General features: G+C 43.1%; 3 protein-coding genes and 1 non-coding gene across 8 annotated transcripts; 3 read left to right on the forward strand and 1 right to left on the reverse strand.

Annotated features, from left to right (window-relative positions):
* The first annotated feature begins 374 nt into the window (after positions 1-374).
* LOC135501007 (outer dynein arm-docking complex subunit 3-like) lies at positions 375-5,982 on the forward strand. Its single transcript, XM_064792725.1, has 13 exons — positions 375-471; positions 744-946; positions 1,102-1,269; positions 1,534-1,638; positions 1,855-1,977; positions 2,383-2,517; positions 3,097-3,112; positions 3,537-3,670; positions 4,064-4,224; positions 4,723-4,885; positions 5,176-5,322; positions 5,578-5,656; positions 5,852-5,982. Exons 1-13 carry the CDS (start codon positions 375-377, stop codon positions 5,980-5,982), a joined length of 1,662 nt encoding a protein of 553 aa, XP_064648795.1.
* Trnag-ccc (transfer RNA glycine (anticodon CCC)) lies at positions 2,958-3,028 on the forward strand. The gene has a single exon. It is a non-coding gene; the product is annotated as a tRNA-Gly (tRNA).
* Positions 5,844-11,519, reverse strand: LOC135501008 (ankyrin-3-like). Its single transcript, XM_064792726.1, has 2 exons — positions 10,381-11,519; positions 5,844-8,902 (listed from the first exon to the last, which is right to left on the reverse strand). The coding sequence occupies exons 1-2, from the start codon at positions 11,517-11,519 to the stop codon at positions 6,757-6,759; spliced, it is 3,285 nt and encodes a 1,094-aa protein (XP_064648796.1). The 3' UTR covers positions 5,844-6,756.
* A 1,869-nt stretch (positions 11,520-13,388) lies between these two features.
* On the forward strand, positions 13,389-19,642 carry LOC135501741 (neutrophil cytosol factor 2-like). Of its 5 annotated transcripts, none has more exons than XR_010449630.1 (7): positions 13,389-13,636; positions 14,784-14,975; positions 15,401-15,538; positions 15,742-15,903; positions 16,023-17,619; positions 17,910-18,429; positions 18,888-19,006. XR_010449630.1 is itself a non-coding variant. In XM_064794009.1 (7 exons), the coding sequence occupies exons 1-7, from the start codon at positions 13,460-13,462 to the stop codon at positions 19,045-19,047; spliced, it is 2,454 nt and encodes an 817-aa protein (XP_064650079.1). In that variant the 5' UTR covers positions 13,389-13,459; the 3' UTR covers positions 19,048-19,642. The 5 variants fall into 5 exon arrangements, 4 of the variants coding, with proteins under 4 accessions (XP_064650079.1, XP_064650082.1, XP_064650080.1 ...); XM_064794009.1 differs by having other exon boundaries at positions 18,402-18,429; positions 18,888-19,642; XM_064794012.1 differs by having other exon boundaries at positions 16,023-16,436; positions 18,402-18,429; positions 18,888-18,919.
* Positions 19,643-20,035: the final 393 nt, after the last annotated feature.

Consider the following 20,035-nt stretch of genomic DNA (forward strand, 5'->3'; position numbering starts at 1 on the left):
TATTTCGAAGTAAATCTAAAAAGGGAGCTGGGAGCTGAAGTCTACCATTGTTTATTTCAATACTCTTTTTATCCTATGCATGATATCCAACAGACGCCGCATTTGCAAAAGAAGATAAAAAGATAGGTGCGTTTGAACCTCAAAGATCACATGACCTGCTAACGCAGATTGGATATAACACCGACCGGTAGAGGACGTCATTGCACAAAAAATGACGTCACTCGTCTCGCACACAACAGTGTCCGCTGCACCCGTGTCTTCGCAACGTTCGGACATCGTCACCTCATGACATGCATGAGGAGACATGAAGTCATGATGTGCATGCATGTCTCTAATTTTTTTTCATCAAATTTGTTTATTAAAAACTATTGGTGATGAGTTCTGGAGATACGGCTAGGGTCGTCTGGGAAGGCTGGACAACCAAAGTCAAAGACAGACTCAATGAAGTGAGAGGAAAGTTGAAATTGAAAGGTAGGCATGCAAATCGAAGTCAATCAAAACAAATGAATAAATGAATATTGAATATTGAATGTATAATTTCTTTCTCATTAATGATGAATGACGGCGAAAACGATCAAAATCAAGCGTTAACTGAGCATGGGAAATGCGCATGCAGTCTGTGGTGAATTTGACTGAGAGTATATTCATACCCGCAATATGTGAGACATCGGACTCGGAACACTGTCAGGGTGAAGGCTATAATATGTTCCTTCTGATCTGAATGCCGTGTTTGTCAAATTCAGAATTCGATCATAAAGTCCACTATGAATGGACAGAAGACGAGAGACGACGTAACGAAGAAGTTCTCATCGGTTTACGCCAGGACGTCCGAAGCAGACGTTTTGAACTCAAACGAAATGCCGATTGTATAGATTCGAAGGTGATCAACAATGTCTTCCAGGACAGAAGGGAGAAGAGGATGTCTTTGCAGAGGTTCACTGCTAAGGTAAGCGCAAACTTACCTTATTCAGGTCATTCCGGTTCACATCTTGTGTCGCTGGACGGGCTGCATCAGGTGCGTCCTCAACATGCGACAGCCTGTGTAACACCGAACCAGTCGTAACCAGATTTTAACTCTTAGTGTCTTGATTGTGATTTCAGGAAGCTGTTACTGAAATGGATCAGCTAGTCTGCGCAAAGGCCAAGTTCTTGAACGCTCTCCACTACGCCCGTGTGACGTCTGAGGAAAAATTACGGCAATTCAAAGCAGGTCTGGTCTGCATGAGCTCGGCAATGGAAAAGACATCGGAACAACTCGAAAATGAACAGGTATGGCATACTCCCCCCCCCCCCCCCCCCAGAAGGTCTTTATCATCACATAGCAGGATGATCGAGTGGAAGTTCGACTATAGGCTATCGTTGCTTTGTGGCTTGTATATCAATACCATTCTCTCTTCCCTTGTCTTCCAGTTCGCTTTCAACCGGCGTTCTCACAGTCTCATGTTGCTTTGGCTTTGGGGAGCGATCCTTGTCTGTGAGGTCAAACCAAAGCTTTGTGGGTCAATAAGCCTATACACATTCTTACTATTTCAGCGCATCCGAAATCTAGAGAACGCCCTTGATAAGGCCAGAATGAAGTGTGACATGGGCCGGAGTATCGGCCACCAATATGAATTCATCGTGAAGAAAATGAAAGAGGTAAGAAAGATTGGTGCAGAATTCGTCGCGTTGGTATAGTAACTATCAGGTGAACATCTTACCACTCCGAATGAGAAAGCACCCACAGGATACGTATACTCAATTGCGACAATCGTACGCATCTATACTCTCATTGGGACATTCGCCGCGTCTCTCAGGATACGTAAGTCTCACCAGTCTCATTTTGTCTCATCAACATATTCTATTTTCATGCAGGAAAGTCTATGTTATCCTGGGAAGCTTGATGTGATGGAGAATGAAATCATGTACCAGAGAGGTCAGCTCAAAGAAATGAGGAGAGTGCTGAAGGTGGCGCGTGATGCGCGAGAGGTTTCAAGGGTGGGTATATATAGACACGAAAAATGATCGAGTCATTGCCTGGGGACTCTTATTATTTTGTTTGCCGGTGTACAGCATTCGGTGTCTCCTTGGAATACACTGTCTCACACTATTGTTCGATGATAGATTAAAGTATAGATGTAGTGGAGACCAATGACCTTTGCTCCGCCATTCTGTAGGCCTCTACCATTACGTTTATCTGCCCTTGCCCGTTTAGGCCTATGTCGACTCAAACGAACGCTGTTTCTTTGGGGTTGATGTTTAATACCAAGATTTGCCCAGATAACCCTGAACCGCTCGTTCGCGGGGCGCGGCCGGAATGTCATTGCACATTTCAAGGTCCAAAGTCGGAGCCGATTCCAGTCTACCCCACAGCATCTTTCTGATATTACGTTATTTTTACAGGAAGAACTGACCACGTTAGAACAGGACTGTCAAGGCGCAAAACGCAAACGGGACCAACTACTAGTCGCCACCCGGAAGGAAGTGGAACAGCGCAAGAGTACATGGGATGAGAAACCACCAGCCAACAGCAAACGGGTAATGATAAAACCACACGCAGACTTTGACTTTAAGTTTAATACAAAATGTACTTATATACACAGCCATTTTACATGACCCATGCTTTCTTCCCATGCTGTGTTCTATTCGCGCCGGTCACCCAACGTAAATCCAATCGTAACGCTTGCCGAAGGCTTCATTATGAGGTCAAAACCTCTCTAATATAAAACTACTTTATAGTGTCGCTATCTAGTGGGAAATAACTACACTAAGCCAACAAGTACTCCTGTACTTCACAGTGAATATATCGGTTGATTTCAGGTACAGTGATTGTTCTAATGATAATAGCATGATTCACTTTACTTATTTCAACCATTTGCATTTATTTCATGGATTTTAAAGCGCTGGGAAAGGGTTTTACACTCATATGAGTTGAGCTCTTGTATAATTACCTAAATTTCCGCGATTGTGACCAGATGGCACTGCTAGTGTAGTGGTATCATGCAAGATTCCCATTCTTGCGACCCGGGTTCGATTCCCGGGCAGTGCACGGTTTTGTTAACTTTTTTTTCAATATCATTTATATTTTCAAATATCTTTTTTTTCTCACTCTTCTAGGCAATAAAGGCTCTAGGTAAGGTATCTGAAGTTAGCAGGCCTTTTCTTTGCTCCGAGGTCGGTGAGAGAATTTGGGGTGAGAATATCATGGGATATAAATATATACATGAGGTAGTGTGGCAATCAGTGGCAGAAAATATTGTAAAATCGGGAAAGGTATCCCCCCCCCCCCCCCATGATTGCTTTTTATTCACGATTATTGAAAGAATCTTCACCTTACTGCCACGTTGACTCCGATGCAGTCCATTTCGCCATCCTGATCGTCCTTCGTCTATGACCACTGGGTCCGGAGTTGTTCCATGAGGGCTTTGGAGACCAATGAATGACCTTAGTTCAACTAGGGGAGGGGGACTTTCTGCAGTGTCCTCGACCCCCCCCCCCCCAAGTTGATTTCTTCAGGAAATGAACTTGCATTGAATGAAGGTTTTCTAAATTTTCAGATAATATGAGCTCGGTTGAATCGCATGATTGTACCCGTGTTGAGGCGGAGAAGATAGCAGTCAGAAACAGGCGGTTTCACTACGACGACATATTCGAGAGAATAAAAGATGAAACATATCTGACGTCACTCCATGTATGTAGACGCTGATAGTTGCTTCATCGTTTCCCCATATATTACGGCAGAAAGTTCCCAGTTACTGATCACAAGTCAGCTCTTTGTGTTTCTATAGGCTGTATACTCCTTTCCGGAGTATCACTAATTCCCCAGATTGCCGAGAATCAGACAGGCCTTTCAGTTTGCCGAGCTTGCCTGTCCTGGGAAAGTAAAACGTTGTTGATTAAAGTTTGAATGATTGGTGGTTTTCATGTGACCAGTGTGGAGGCGATTGGTTCGTGTTTGATTCAACGATAAAAATATTCATCGTAAAAGCGTGAACAGTTTCCGTCGACTTCGCGTAACTGAATCTCACCAGGCTCCTGCCAATACATAGTCTCCATTTAACTTCTCTTCGACCTCCTTTGACAGGACTTCATCGACAGAATTGAACAACAGGAGGACGTCCGTCGCAGGCTGACGGAGAAGACGATTGACCTGAGAAAGAATATCGACTTCGCCGATGAGGATAGGCAAAAACTCCAAGATGACAGAAGCAAGCTGAGATATGCAGTCGGTGGGAGAATTTCCAGGCAAGGAGTTTCGGCGGATTGATGCATGACGTATCCGTATCGATTTAAAATGTATGGCCACGTCACAGATTGTGATATCACGTCATACATAAAACCGATACTGATTCATGGCGGCGTTTTTTTATTTGCCGAACCTCGCTCTGGTCAATAAATCATCGTTGCAGAAAAGCATTACAGATTACTTTTTCAATTCCCCTTTTTCAAAAGCCGCTCCCGTCTAGCTGGAACACCTTAGAATTTTGAAATGTTTAGAATCAGGACTATCTGCAATACCCTACATGTACCAGTCGTCTTAAATTCAAATAGCTTTGGGGGAAATGTACGTAAAACATGCACCTTGGCCGCTTGGGTACCCCGGGCCTACTCAGACTCATGGGTCCACTCCGAACCCCCTATCTCATCAATGTGTCAATGGAATTATCCAAATTTAATCACTTGCCCAATATGCTTTCCAACTTTCCTTTCCTTTGAAACAGTGTCTTTTCAATGATTTTCCAGTGCGCAAAATGCAATGAGCCAGTTTTTTGACAACATTCATCAACAGCAAGAGAGGAAGGAATATTACCAAGAGGAACTGCACATGTCAGGAAGACTCATTACAGACGTCAAGACTGTCATCCTTGGTCTCATGGCTAAACTTAAAGCTATGAAACTTAAACCTGTGAGTGACTGGTGCTTGGTGCTCAAGCTCTTCCATCCTTACACCCCAGGCCCCATCCTTTGTGTTCCCTTCACGCCGAGAAGGTCGTGGCGAATAATGCGGGTGATGCTCCAGCACTCCCCTCTTGTTCCCGTCAATAGAGAGGTTCTCTACTGTCGGGAGTTGAACAGAATGATTGGAAGGCAGTAGAAGTCGGAAATAAGTGGGGAATCCACATTGCAGTGAAGTTGTGATAGCGATGGCCGAGCAGTTTTTCAGTCACAGGCCCAAATTGGGTTCCTTTTTTTCAGGATGTGAGGAACTACTCCCATGGTGACGTCGTGGAAGATCTTGAGACTTGCCGCGAGAAAATGGTGTTGCTTACGGAGGGCGTGGACCAGTCCCTCGCGAAGATTGGTTTGGAGGATTCTATCCAAAAAGTCATCATGCAACCAGAGGTAAAGTGTGTACTGCAAATTATTCTTTTACTTCTGATAAGTTAATGCCGCGTTGTATTGAATCACACATTCTCCGACATGAGACTAGCTTGCAGTATGCGAGAAAACGATGTTCAGGGCTCCGCAAGGAGTAGGTTAATGCACGCCAGAAGCTCGGGGCTAAAATAAACACACGTCGAGTACGCTGGGCCGTTTCAGAATTGATATAACACCGACATTTAATTTTGACTGCATTCTCAACGTTTTCTTTTTCAGTACCATGTGATCCGACTTGAGCAGCTAGCAGATAACATAAGAAAAAAACTATCAACGAGTTTCCCGTCTATAAGCGCTGGTAGGTTCCTCGGTTTCTCCATCTCACCCAACTTACCCTAGAAGATAAAATATATCATATGTAGTATTGGCTCAAGCCAAAGACCATCACTCGGGTGTAGTGTGCCTCAGAAGTCCCACTCAATGTATATACTCATAAATGAGGGGTTAAAAAACATCGATAAAAAGTTACAATTTATGTTCTTTTTATTTGCAGAAAGTTACGAGTACGACACTCATGACATCAATGAGGAGATGTTATCACGCAATGATATCAAACGAATCGCACAGGCAGTCGTAGACAGTAAAACAAAGCATCCGAAAAAAAACAAAAATAAGAGGAAATAGACATTCAACGGGGACAGTGATGTGTTTCGAGTTAGATTAGCCGATTTCAGCCTGCATGGGTTGTTCAAAAAGTGTTAGCAACGTCGATCAACACAGTCTGACTTTAATGAAGTATTGAGTATAGGTCTGTGATCATCGTTATCACCACTATCATCATCCACAACATCTATTGATACTTGTGGATCTTTGTCTAATGGTGCTATGCGATGACGCACGTTGTTTCAAATAACGTCACCACCTCGCCGTCATCAGTTGGTTGGTTGTGATCTTGTTGGTAGAGCAATGTCCGTTCCGAAACGCAAATCGTATTGATTCCTGTGCATTTTTTTGTCGTTTTAAGTTAATTTCAACTTTTCTCCTCGTTTAACACATTAAAGTAACGATGACGACAACGGCGTCAGTACGTTACTACAACTTTTCCGCTATCGTTATCGTTAGCAAGGTGTTCTCTGAAGTTCTCTACGGCAGAAACACATAATTCCACGAAATTCTATTTAAGGCTAAAATACATATTGCCATGCCTAACACTCATGAAACTGCCAGCTCTTGGTATATAAAGTGTGTATATTCATATGTCTCTGAGTTTATAATATCATGCTCACCTCACAAGGGTCACGGCATATGAAAATACTAGTACATGTATATGCATGGATGACCCGTCCCTCAGTTCATGGACACGAAAACCAGCTGGGTCCATGTTGTTTAATCACTGAGTTCATCCGGAGGACCAATATTCCCTTGACTTGTAAGGCCAGGTTGGTTCCACAGAACACCTTAAAAGTCCATGTTCAGGTACGATTTCAGTCTGTTCGGGAGAGGGAGTTCCTGTACCTGGAAACGCACATGGCCACGCAGAGAGTGAAGATGACGTCGGACAGACAACCTGCACAGTGATTGTAGTGTCATGGCATCCTTGGCCTCAAGAGACATGGCGTCAAGTCGAGGACAATCCGGGTTCTCAAGACACAATCGATTTACCTTCTCCAAAATCGTGTATCCTGCGGCAGTTAGTGCGGCTAGTCCTTCCAGATCACAATTCTGGAGCATTGATGTCAGCAGTGACGCGTTTACCTTTTGGAGCTTTCCGCATGCCATCTGTAGCAGACGGAGACAGCTGACTCTGTCCATGACGTAGATTTGTTGAATAAGGTCGTCTGTGTACAAATCGTTGTAAGAGACGCAGTAATCATCCAAGAGTTGAAGCGTCTCGAAGTATTCTGATGGCTCCGTTTCTTTTCCCTCTGTGATGTTTGAGACCCAGGCTTGCAAGAGAGTATTGATAGGAGACCAACCTCTTCTTGGGGAGCGTGCGTTCACGCATGCTCCAGCTTCAAGCAGTAACTTTGCGATTGGCATGTTGTTCTTGTAGACAGCCGAGTTCAGGGGCGTCCCGGGCCGTGTGTCGCTTGGTATATTCACAGACGCACCGCCTCTGATGAGAATGCTGGCCATTTCTATGTCACCCCTGTCACAAAGAAGATAGAGTGCGGTCCGGTCACCATGGTACCCAGGACCCATCGGGGAGGTGACCCTGGCACCAAGGTCAATCAATTCGCTGACCAGCTTTGTGTGGCCCTGCATCATGGCGCAGTGCAACGGGTACCTGTTCTTGGCATTCCGGCTATTCACATTTGCCCCGTATTTCACCAGGCAGCGGACCAAATCTCGGTTGCCCCTCTCACATGCCATGCAAAGACAATTGCTCAAAGTTTTCATGTCCACCACCACGCGAGTTTTCGGACGACAATGCCCAAGAATCAGCTTTGCGAGATCGACGTTCTGTCTCTCACACGCCATCTCCAAGAGATTATCCACATTTGAATCAGTCAGACCCACGGCACCATGTGTCAGTAACTCGCGCAGGACGTCAACATGGCCGCGACTCAAAGTCACATCTATTGCCTCCAGAATGGCAGAATCTGTGTATAAGCCGCGACGCAGCAAACAACTGACAACATCACCACTTCCGGTTTCGCAGGCAACAAGGAATGGCGTCTGCTCTGTGTCTGTCGTTCTCTTTTCAATTGCTCCCAATTCAAACAACAACTCCACCATACCTTTATCCTTGACGCCACAGGCAATGTGTAAGGGACTTCTTCCGAATTCGTCGAAAATGTTGACACTCTCACACAGCGCAAGAGATCTGACGTCATCAGTCTCTCCCAAGAATGTTGCCAAATGAATTTTTGGCCCCAATTCGACTTGTCTTGCCCCTTTCGCCAGCAAAAGTTCAAAAATATCCTTGGAGTAATGTTTGTAGGCCAGCTGCAATGGCGTCATTTCGATAAACTCTCCTGTGTTTACCTCCTGAAGGCAAGTAGCGTTGGCGTCTGCCCCATACTCCATGAGCACGGAGACTGTTTCCATTCTGACATGAATAATCGCCTCGTGCAACGCCGTAAAACTTCCACCGTTTCGAAGGCTAGTTTGAGTTTTATCATGATCCAGTAGTTTACAAACTTTCATGACGTCATTATTGCGGCTGGTGATTGTGATCGGTAATTCCCCCTGATAGTTCATTTGGTTCATGTTTGGGTTCCTTGCCAACAACATGCTCAAGATGGATTCAGAAACGTCATCATTTGATGAAAAACCGTTAGTTTCGCTAGTGTATAGGTACACGTCATTATCACAAGCATCTCCTTTAAGTTTGCACAGGACATGCAAAGGGGTGTCTCCTGTGATGTCATCCATGATGTTGACGTCAGCACCACGCGACAGAAGGTCCCTGCTTATTTGAACGGCGCTAAACTTAACAGCAGTATGTAATGGTGTAACGCAATGTCCGTTTAGGTCCTCGTAGATGAAAGTGGCATTGTTCCCTTGGAAACTGTTCAAAAACAATTGCACGTCATCTGTCTGGCAGGCTTTTTCTAGAAGATAGATATCCGCCATTTTGTTTACCCTTGCCTGAAATGAACTGAAGCCTTACGACTCGGAGCTGTTAATGAGTTCTTGCAAAACGTACGGCATTGTCAAAGTTTCAGCTAGAAGTTCAAACTTGCTGAAGTGAACACGCAGTTCTAAAAAAAACAACACTATCTCGGCTGAATCATGCGTATATAATGTTTGATTAACCCATCATCGCTTTCTAAAGGTCCGTTACAGCAGGAATCAGTTACAAAGAAGAAGGTCCGGAAGATTATCCCTTCAAGCACATTTCAAAATCAGAATAGGCCTATTCCATGAAAACGTGGCATCAGTTTATTCCAGAATGAATTTGAATGTTTTTAGCACATCAAAAAATAAGTTTTAGCTGTCTGATGTTCACTTTAATCCAATTGCGCATTTAGCTGGCCGTCACGATACAAAGGATTTCGCAAATCACAGCATCAAGAATCGTACCTCCCACTTTCAAAAGTTCTCGTTCGGAAGGGGGACCCTCATCAAGAGATTTCCGACCCTTTGATTTGACCACAGCTTCACCAAAACCTCAACGTGACTAAAGCTCCTTCAAGCCCTTCCGTCCAAAACTTTGCGTCGCATTAAAAATAAAGGCTACACTTCGTCAAAAGTTATTATTATATCGCTAGTTCTCCGTAGCAGTCGATTCACATTTGTTTACATCCACCAGCTGATTGCTGTTTGCGCATGCTCAAGTGAAGACGTCTGCCTCATCAACAAGAATATGCTGAGTTATGTCTAAGAATTCCTGAAACATTCATGATCGAAAGCGGATGCTTCCAATATTGCTTTGGTAAAGGTTGCGTCTAATCTCGATCACCCGATTGATTTTCATGAACTGTTCCATGTATTTCTGTACAATGCATATCAATAAAGATACCTGGGGACGGGACTAATTCCAAAGAAAGCAGATGGCTGGTGATGTTCTCTACGGCAGACCATGCAGTTGCAGTTCGTTGGCTTTTGTCCAGTAGAATCGCAACCAACAGAATGGAGGGGTGCTGCAAGGGGTTGGTACATGTACTAGCTTTACCAATAACCTTAATATAAAAACAAACAAAATATGATCAAGGGATATGCATATCCAAATAATCTTTCACCCGCCCCGGAATTGGTAACCTGGTGACTGCCGCGCTCACAGAAGGATGTCGTCTGCTCAAAATCTCCCGGACAGCAATTCTACAGAAGCCGAAAAGGGAGATTGAATTCGAAACGGTTTCCCGAACTCTTTGAGTTACTTCCCTCGCTACGGCTTTGTCTCGGTTATTGTTGACTCTCGCCATTTGCTCACTATCAAAAATGTAACCACAGTCTGTCAAAATTGCGATGGCATCCATATCGTTCCTGTCAAGAATGAGTGTCAGAAGACTGTCGCGGATATGACGCAATTTCGCACATGCACCATGTAAGATAAAAAGACACCCGTCTCTATCCAGTTTATAAAGCTTTCGTATGATGCCATTCATGTTTAAGACACTAAACTGACATCCGTACTCTTGTAAGAGTTGAAAAACGCCGATGTATCTTGATCTAGTCACACGTTTTCGCTCCAGCATGTTCAAAAACCAGGCATCCAGAATTGCCATGAGTGGGGGAAGAGGATGCAAAGACCCGGATCGAAGGGGAGGGTTCACGTAGGCTCCTGATTCCAACAGCATTTTAGCAATGTCTAAGTTCCCATGGTGGCAGGCGACACTCAGAGGCGTCCCTAATCTCGTCCCTTCGCTGCAGACGTTTACGTACGCACCTGCATCTATGAGAATACGGGTCATCTCGAAATTTTGCTTATCGCAAGCAAGGTAAAGTGCAGTCTTTCTCCCAGGAAATCCTGGTGCTGAAGGCGCAGTTGCATGAGCACCGGAATCTATAAAAAATTTCGCCAAGGGGACATTATTGGTCACGATGGCGCAATGCAACGCCAAGCGTCCTTTGCTGTCGCGTAGATTTATGTCTGCGCCAAATGTCACGAGATTACGTGCCGTTGAGACACTCCGAAACGATTTGCTAATCGATGCTGCACATAAAGCGTCGCTCAGCAACCTCGTGCCAATTACCGCTTTGTTTTTTAAAATCGTCAGCAGAAGGGTTTGCACGATGTCATGGTGGCAGTGACGAGATGCTGACATCAAGATGTCGTCTGAGTTGCAGTTGTTGAGAGCGTAAGGAGCACACTGTAATAGTCGCGTCACCACATCTGTATACCCTCGACGACAGGCGATCTCTAGCGGGAAATGTTTACCGTAACCTTGGACGTCAGCTCCATACGATAGCAGAAACTCTGCGATATCAGGGTGACCAGCGTGACAGGCTAGGGCTAGAGGTGTATGACCTTCACAGTCCGGACGTTGAAGGTCACACCCATTTTGAATTAACTTCACGGCGATGTCGTTGTATCCGAGCCGACATGCTAGATGCAATGGTGTCCTCAGGTGACAGTCTGTTGCGTCAATGTCCATATTGCCTTGCAAGATCTGCTCCACATTTTCCAATTTTCCAAGAACCACAGCAAGATGAAGGGGTGTCATCAAGTTCTCCCAAGACGCCCCTTCTGATATAAGAAACTCAACAACGTCAAAGTAGGAGTGTTTATAAGCCAGGTATAATGACGACAACTGAACAGTCACCTCGGACATCTTAACACGTTGCAGTTCATAACCAAGCGGATAGCACTGGGGAAAAAACGACTAACGTCAAAGTACGGTACTTGGTTTATTTAATCCACGTCCTCTTCAGAGAGTCCTTGCTGCTGAATTAAATGCTCCTTGGCTGTTGGTCTTTGTACCTCAGTTTTCTGTGAGGAATGGTTATTGTCTCACAGCCAAAGACATTCGAAGTCAAATCACTGAAAAAGACCATCCACATCCTCTTCTTTTCAGTTCCCCGGGCCTGTCGTGGAAGTTCTGATCGTTGCAGCAGGCCTAAGCCTATAACCTGTATGCCGGTATTATAGCCATGCTTAGACGAGGAATGCAAACTTATGCATATTCATTACCAGGTTTCAATGTTTACCTGAGGATGCGGCTCCAGCTTGCAAATAGTAAGTATCGTCTGCATCAGACTCCCCCCCCCCCCCCCCCCCTCCATCGGAATCCGATATTTTGCATCACATACATGTTGTGAGGTCATCTATTTCCCATTACTCCTCGCTCTGAACCGACGACTGTTCGTGCACTGCTGACGTGGGGAGGGGGGGGGGGGGGGCATTTCTTAAGAACACAGTTATCCCTAGCAGATATACAACATAGGGCCACGGTATGTGAATCCGTAGGACATTTGAGTTTGTGGTAATGGCCCATGTATCATGGCCATTTTTTCTAGGGACACAATGGTAGAAGCTGCGGTAGTGTCATTGATGATAAACCATGTCTTTGAGGATAGGTAAGGACATAATTGAGACAGTACCCATACTGTTGCTGTGTGGTTGAAATATCGGGTATCATCATGTCAATAGCTCTCGAACTGACGTATCTAAAAGATGGATATTGTCCCCCATCAGACTGGTGCCGGCCAGCAGAGCACTCGAACTTATCAGTCTCCAAGATGGATTGTTCCCCCAATACACCACCGCCCAGAGCTGGCACTGATCTGTCTTCAAGATGGGGATGGATTTGACCCCGCCCATCGTCCGCAATAGCGGGCGCACTAGCGGGCGCAATAGTCCAACTTTGATATTCACGTTTCTAAACCTCTCTATTTTAAGGTCTCATTAGAGACTTTTTTGTATTCATGCGCGGCCAAGCCCTAACCGTAGTTCCTAAAATCATTGATTTCTCGGTCCTCACAGTATGTCAGTGTTGATTCAGCAGTTGTTTTGGCAAAGACATGTGTTTTTGGAGTTTCTGAATCCTAGAGCGCTACTCAATAGGCGGCTAACAAGAAACTACGCATTTACTGTTGTTGCCGACGTATGTGTACACTGAACTTCGGATGTGCGTCGACTCCGTGTTGAAATGCCATCCAGTGCCAGTTGGTGCGTTTTTCGCTGATTTGTGCAAAATTCAACATGTCTCAAAAGTTCAATGGTTGACCCTCAATTTTTTTTGATTTTTGTGTAGCGTAAGCAACTGTCTTTCATGGGAGAATGGTCACCGTAAGAATTATTCAGGAAGAAATGAATAATATTTGGGGGTTTTCGGGATTGTCCGGCCGAATTGGCAATATTGCCATTTGGGATGGTGAACAGAGCTAGGAGCAAATGCGACGCTTATGATTTATTTAAAGAAATAAAATGCCCGATTTAACATCTTGCAGAATCAGGGGAATCGGGTGTTTCCAGTGATATACGACACAAATGGGTTGTCCTCATGCATTCACTTTGGAAACGCACTTTAAAATAGATGTGACGTCCTGTAATGGGGCACGTCATCATCGCGTACATTTGGGAAAAACTCCCTAACGAGACCTAAAGTACTTGCTAGTCTCACACGAGCCAATAAAGTTATGCATCATGAATTTCAAATACTCCAGTTTACTGCGTTGTGCGAGATTCAAAGGGGAATTGTCAGAAGGCCGTTGTCAGAATATGCAGACGAAATCATCTAAAATCCTTAAATAATCCCGCATTTCCGTCGAAATGACAACCGATATTGACACGATTAGGAAGTGGAGTGAAGGCGAAGCAATTCACGATCAGGGCAAATATCAAGAAGCGATTGACAAGTTCGAACAAGTCCGAGAACCGAACCATAAAATTCTGTTTAATATTGGCTGTGATTTTCTCTGTACTGGACTTCTGAAAAGAGCTGTTGAGGTGTGTGCCTAGTTGTCTGCGTATGGTTTTTTGTTGGACCATGTGTATGTAAGCCTAGGCTATGTATTGTCAGTAGGCAGGCCTGGGCCTACATTGTATTTGAAATTGTATTTGTACACTACTAACAATCTAAAAGGTAAAACCTATCGTTGATTGTGGGGAGACTGCCGCACCGCGCAAGTGGCGCTAGCCTACAACAGAGTAACAAATAATCACCATATTTGTAGCTTTGCAAAGCTGATGGCGATTATACCATCAATCTTTATAGAGTGATGTTGAAACTTGGTTATGACTAAAGATCAGGACCAAGCCCTTTCCAAATGGCAGATACATCTCTTGTATAGAGGGCGCAGGCCCTATAATCCAATGAATTCGCGTGTGGTGGGTATGATGTACTGATGTCCTGGACCTGATTCTTTAGTCTCTTCCTTGAAACTTCAGTGAGTTTGGTTGAATTGAATCTAAGTCATGGCATCATGATACAGACAGTCACTGCAAGTCTCAAGGAGAAAAAGTTTTGGACAATACAGTAGAAGAAACATATGAGTCAGACACAGTAAACTAAAAGAAACATATGATTCCAAGTATTTGTAACATTATTCATTATTCACATTCCAAGATATTTGGGAAGATGATAATATTAGTATGTAGGTTAGGTCAAGTTATTTTTCTACAATGAAGTGAGCTGGGGGACATGTCCAAGAGTTAGGTCAAGATTTTCTTATAGATATCCAGTATTGTTTTAAATTGAGAGTGTGGTTATCTCAATAGAATGTACGCTTAGTCAAGCACAAAAAAATTGTCAAAATGATTATAAGAGTACAACAATTTTGGTGTTAGATACTTAATAGATAAAACATGTCTGTCTGCCTAGGCTTTCAAAATGATATGTTTTTCAATTGAGTCATTGATGACTGACTGAAGTGTTTTTTGTCATGGAACAAAAGTGACCTATTGTGCACAGACCATATCAGAACAGTGTTTCGTCTTTGTCTTTTGCCTATTTAAATTTTATGTCAAGTTGTTGAAGTGCATTGAGTTGTCATCGTTAAATGATAATAATACTGAATACGTAATTGTTCTGAAGAAAATAAGCCATACAATTAAAGTTGATTTTAAGCTTTCATTTATATCATTCCTCTTCCAGGCCTTCAGGCTGTGTGTTCAGAAGGACACCAATCTCGCCATTGGTTACTTCCAGTGTGGAATATGCTACCATAAGTTACAAAAATACCGCGATGCTGCCCTGTATTGGAACTTTGCCTTGGAAAGAGTGCAAGGGAAGAAAGTGATTAACTACAGCCCGCTCGGGCTAAGATATCATCTCTATGAATGTGAGGTGAGTAGGGTAGGGCTTTTAGAAGAAATAATAGTTGGTTGCAAAGGAGAAGAGCAAAGAAGGGTGTGTGTTAAAGATGGAAGAGGTTAGAAACAACTGAATTAAAGTTACCTCAGCCAGGCCTGGTTGTGACTTTTGTCCTCGCCCCATATGATTACCCATTTGGGATGAATGAAAATGTTTTCAAACACCATGGAATCTCTCTCCATGTAACTCAGTAATGATAAATATGAAGTATTATCTGTTTTAACGCAACATTGGATCAGGAGTCGATGTGGACTAGTGGCTCTGACTAGGCTGTCGGTGAAAAGTCTGCCTTATTGTTTGTGGAGATTCTAATCACCTAGTTGAGATTTAGAGTTATCAATTAACATAATGCAAAAAATGTACGATTATTCAGTTCTGTTTTCCTCTTTACGACTTAGATTCGGCACAACCTGGCGTTGACCCTACTCTATCTTGGAGACTATTCAGAAGCAAGTCGAGTCTTGCAAGACGCGATCAGGCTTCAAGTCACCCTCAAGCATAAGGCAATGTTCACACCAGCAGCTGAATCATGCAAGGTAGGTGAAGTCCATCAATGGTCAGGTGATGGTAAAACTGATGACCCCCCCCCCCCCCCCCCCACCCGACTCGATCACAATTTTTTCAGATTTAGCTTTTACTCCAGAACAGCAGCTGTGTTATGTGAGTGTTATCAATTCACACCATCAAAAAGGTTTGTTGTGTTTAAGCGTTTGTCTAATCATTTTTTATTGTTTTACAGAATGGATTGGCCTTCCCTTTGATTGAAATACCAGTAAATGCTATCTTCAGACCTGACAGAGCTTTAGTTGCTAACATGAGCAAGAAGGACTACCTTGGGAAAGCAAAGGTTGTAGCTGCACTTGATGATGATAAGACAACAGGATTTTCAGGAATACAATTGGTAAGAATAATTGAAATGGCTACGATTTATAATTAGGTGGATACCTTGAGGATTTTCAGAATGGTTTGCATGTGATGTTTTTGAGTGTTGGTAATTTATCTAACTCTGTATGATTTCAGATGGCTGAAAATGATGGCAAAATTCCAATCCATCGTGTATCTCCTCAACCAAGACGCAAGAAAGGACTCCTTTCTCGTAGTTTAGATAATATACTCGGTGTGGACGACAGCGATATGAAAAAAGTGACAAGTAAAAGCAGCGAAAATGTTCTTGAAATGGATGGTAAAAAAGGGTCAAATGTTTGTGTTGGCATTCAGCGGGAGCGTTATGAATTTTTGAGACAAAACGTCCCTCAGAATGCACCACCTCGACCCCCTCTGCAACATCCAGCACCAAAATTGAAACCGACTCAAACCCAGGCGAGGGATGTCCCAACTATTTTACCGCCACAAAAAATAGTCAGGCAACAGGCATTGAAGAAATCTAGGGCTAGGGATGCATCTGGGAAAACCGTGAGTCCTAGTAAACCTGAGGTAAGTCGAGCAATTGCTTCCGATGATGTCCCACGGAATGAATTTGATGTCAAATGGAAATGCCTACATGACAATCAATCCCGTGGCCAAGCATGGAAATTTGACCCGCCAAATGATGCAAATTTTCTTGCTAGCCGACGGACATCTGCGCCAACTGTTCACGCAGCCCCGAAAATAACTGTATCGTTTGAAAATGGGAAACGCTCGCAATCCTTAGTACCAGAGGTGCATGAAGACAATGATCAATTGTATGTTAACTTACCGCTTCGTCCAAAGTGCTCTGGGACGCCTGCTCCAGAATTGCTTGATTCGGGAGGAGAGTTTGATAATCCACCCTATTTACAGCTAGTCGGAGGCTATTCAGGTTTAGATCAGGAAAACATTGAGGAAGCATCTTACGCTGATTTGAAACCAGAGGAAAATTTGTATGAGGAAGTTGGGATCAATTTGAAGGCCAAGTTAGGCTGTACGGGAGCTAAGTTTGGGCTGCCTGGTCCTTCAGCGATGTCCATTTGTAGTTGTCGTGATAACATGGATTTTGATGGAACAGATAATTATTACTCAACTCCAGGTGAGGAATATTATGAAGATGTGGACGCAATGGAGTTACCAGATGATGCCCAGCCATTTCGACCAATTAAAAGAAAGCGTCGATCTCGAACTACTGATGACCTCCCAAAGCGAACAATTCAAGAGAGAAATGTAGCCACGCAGTTTGATTGGAGGGCTCAAGTAGCAAAGACATGTTCTAATAAAACAACTGATGATTTACCCAAAAAAGCTCCACGGCTCCCCAAAGGACCGGGTAAACCGGGCAGGCCACCACAACCGAAATTGTTGTCCAATCCTTGCACAATACCCCAAGCAGGCTCGATTAACCAGGAAAGACCTGTGTCACCAGTCTCCCCAGGACGTCGGGATCCTCCCAATCGGCCTCCTCCGCGACTTTCCCCAGAGGCAGTCCGACCAAAACCACTGCATAAGCCGTCCTCCCCGAAACAATTCTCGTCTGATTTAGGAGCACAATGGTTGAAAGGACCAGACCAAGTCACTTCGGGGAATGTGCAACAGCAACAGAGACGTGTATCAGAAGGTTCTTACACTGTAGACAGGAAGGCGTCAGATTGCACAGTGAAAGTGCAGAAACCACAACGACCATCGCTTCCAGAAGGTGGATTTGCAGGTATGTTTATAGTCCACGAGAGAAACTTTATTCTGCCTTCCACAATGTACTCTGATACTAAACATTAATGCTGGCCCTGCTTAACTTTCAGTTACTTCTCTTTCAGGGCATTTTTAACAATACTTCCCTCTTGCCAGCAATGTATTTATCATCAAAAATGCAGTTGCATGTCTGCAATTTTTCATGTCCTTGCAACAAAAATATATTTTTGGGCGAATGTGTAAGTCCATGACTCAAGATAGACTTCCAGTCACTTGACTTACAACTGGTTATGAATCTTTTATTTTAAGGTTCACATTCACAATTGTGCGATGACTTGTTTTATTCAGACGATGAATTTGATTCTTTCGATGAAGATGATATATATGATGTCATAGATGACAACAAAACAGGTTCCAATTAAACTATAGTTTTTAACACAACCCTGGTTCTTCAGTCTTACATTTCTCATAACAAAAAGAAACAGCCAAGTTTATCTTAATATATTTGTAACTTGGTGTTGGGAAGCATGCCAAATGCACAATACGAGTTCATATTTTGGTGTAGGCACTGTGTCCTATTGAAAACATTGTCTGATATTACTGTCAAATCAGCCAGAAGCCACTGTTATGGAATCTAGCCTCACAAAATAATTCTGCAATCCTGTTGGAAGAACTTGTGGCTGATTTTACAGTAGTAGGTGGCACTTTGATCAGTCACCCCTTTAGAAATCGATTGACTTGACAATAATTGACAAAAGTAAGAGGTTTGGTGGAAAAAAATCAGTCTCTTTCTTTTTTTAGGGTTAAGGACAGATATGGAAAGAGAAACGTGTGTTGGATTTTATTTACTAATTATTTGCACAGGTGCATAGTTTGCGAAACCAATGTTGATATATTTCCAAAATGCTGATGGAGCAGGTTGACCAATGCCTATTTGACCCACATTTCTTTCAGCTTCACTGCACCCATCCAAAGCAAGCTTGTGCATGTATGATAACCAGTTGCATGCTTTCTTAATCCTTTCAGAACCCAATTTTCTAAGGACTGTAGTCTGATTGTGATCATTTGTTGCAAAGTATGGGACAGTACTTAGAATTCTGACCAATTGACATAACAATTTATTGGAAACATTTCATTCAGCACTTTGCATCAACACCTAATTGTACAAACAAATGTTGCATTAATGTGATGGTTGGCTTTAATATTATATTGGAGTAAAATTTAAATTTTGGGAGATAGGTTTAATTGGAATCAGCTTCTTAACTTTTTATCATCATTGTCTTTCAGCTATCAAACTAAAAGCAAACATCAGATGCCCTGTGGCAGCGTCACCTGTGGACAAACCCAGAAAAATTTCCGGGCAGACAATGCTGCAGACCGATCAGATAAGCGAACTTGCACAGGTTTTGCAGAAGAGGATGCAGAAATCTTATCTTGGCGATTTTGACAATTCGTCTGCGACAAAATCATGACAAACTGACTGCAGTACTGAGTTTGATTTGCATATCCAAGACATTTTTATCATTTGAAAATATTTGCAGATTCGTGATATTTCAACCTTGGTGGACCTTTACTTCAGCAATTTGACAACCCTGGCCATATCGATATAAAAAGTGGATAAAGGCGAGCTTACCGGGCTGCTGCCTATGTGTCCCTTTATCAGTAATAAGACATCATTGTTCAAGATTTCTGCATACAGAATATAGTACTTATATTTTCATATCAAATCAATTACTGTTAATCTGTGATGAGCCGTCAATGATCTACATGTATTAACTGCCATTCCATCATCTAATTTTGTCATTGTCATATCAAGATTAGTAATAACTGTATAGGGCATTTGGTCCTTCGTAATTTTTTTGTAATGAGAGTTGTTGAATTTACAATATATTGAGGTTCTATTTTATAACTTCCTTGTGATATCAATTTCAGTTGTATACATAAAATAATTATGGCACCTATCAGTATCAGCATATCTGTAATAATGTCTGTACCCAGAATCATCATAGTATCATAAAGCTGATAAAATTGTATATGAATTACATTTTGTCTGTTTCATTCAATTCAGTCTGTCAGTATCCTTGTCAAGTCCTGACCAGGTCTCAATTTCATTTATTTGTCTTTGGAACCGAGCCTACGGATTTCATACAGACTGGCTTTCCTTTGTTATGCAATCAAGACCAGTGGGGTAGACTAAAAAAGCCGACAAAAATCTGAGGTTCCAGCCAAAGGTTTTCAATAATTTGGGGTCTACCCAAGCGATGTTGATAAGACATTATCAGGCCTCATGGTCACAGGATGTCAATGTTTGTAATAGACAATTGGGGCATACAATGAGCTGGAGGCATCCTGGTTTCTTGTGTCTTCATCATCACAGCAGTTTGCGAAGACGTCACAACCAGGTGTCAAAAGAGAACATAAGACGCGATTGGTCT

The sequence above is a fragment of the Lineus longissimus genome, chromosome 17, assembly GCF_910592395.1.
Source record: "Lineus longissimus chromosome 17, tnLinLong1.2, whole genome shotgun sequence".
Taxonomy (NCBI): Eukaryota; Metazoa; Nemertea; class Pilidiophora; order Heteronemertea; family Lineidae; genus Lineus; species Lineus longissimus.

What these genes read in the sequence shown, in the direction of transcription:
- LOC135501008 (XM_064792726.1), bottom strand. Translation starts at nt 11,519, where the DNA reads ATGTCCGAGGTGACTGTTCAGTTGTCGTCATTATACCTGGCTTATAAA. An exon ending in GTTTTTCAACTCTTACAAGA is followed by an intron (nt 8,903 to 10,380) that starts GTACGGATGTCA and finishes GTAAGGCTTCAG; the next exon opens with TTCATTTCAGGCAAGGGTAA.
- LOC135501007 (XM_064792725.1), top strand. Translation starts at nt 375, where the DNA reads ATGAGTTCTGGAGATACGGCTAGGGTCGTCTGGGAAGGCTGGACAACC. An exon ending in AAGTCATCATGCAACCAGAG is followed by an intron (nt 5,323 to 5,577) that starts GTAAAGTGTGTA and finishes TTTCTTTTTCAG; the next exon opens with TACCATGTGATCCGACTTGA. An exon ending in TTTCCCGTCTATAAGCGCTG is followed by an intron (nt 5,657 to 5,851) that starts GTAGGTTCCTCG and finishes TTTTATTTGCAG; the next exon opens with AAAGTTACGAGTACGACACT.
- LOC135501741 (XM_064794009.1), top strand. Translation starts at nt 13,460, where the DNA reads ATGACAACCGATATTGACACGATTAGGAAGTGGAGTGAAGGCGAAGCA. An exon ending in TTCTGAAAAGAGCTGTTGAG is followed by an intron (nt 13,637 to 14,783) that starts GTGTGTGCCTAG and finishes TTCCTCTTCCAG; the next exon opens with GCCTTCAGGCTGTGTGTTCA. An exon ending in ACAGATATGGAAAGAGAAAC is followed by an intron (nt 18,430 to 18,887) that starts GTGTGTTGGATT and finishes ATTGTCTTTCAG; the next exon opens with CTATCAAACTAAAAGCAAAC.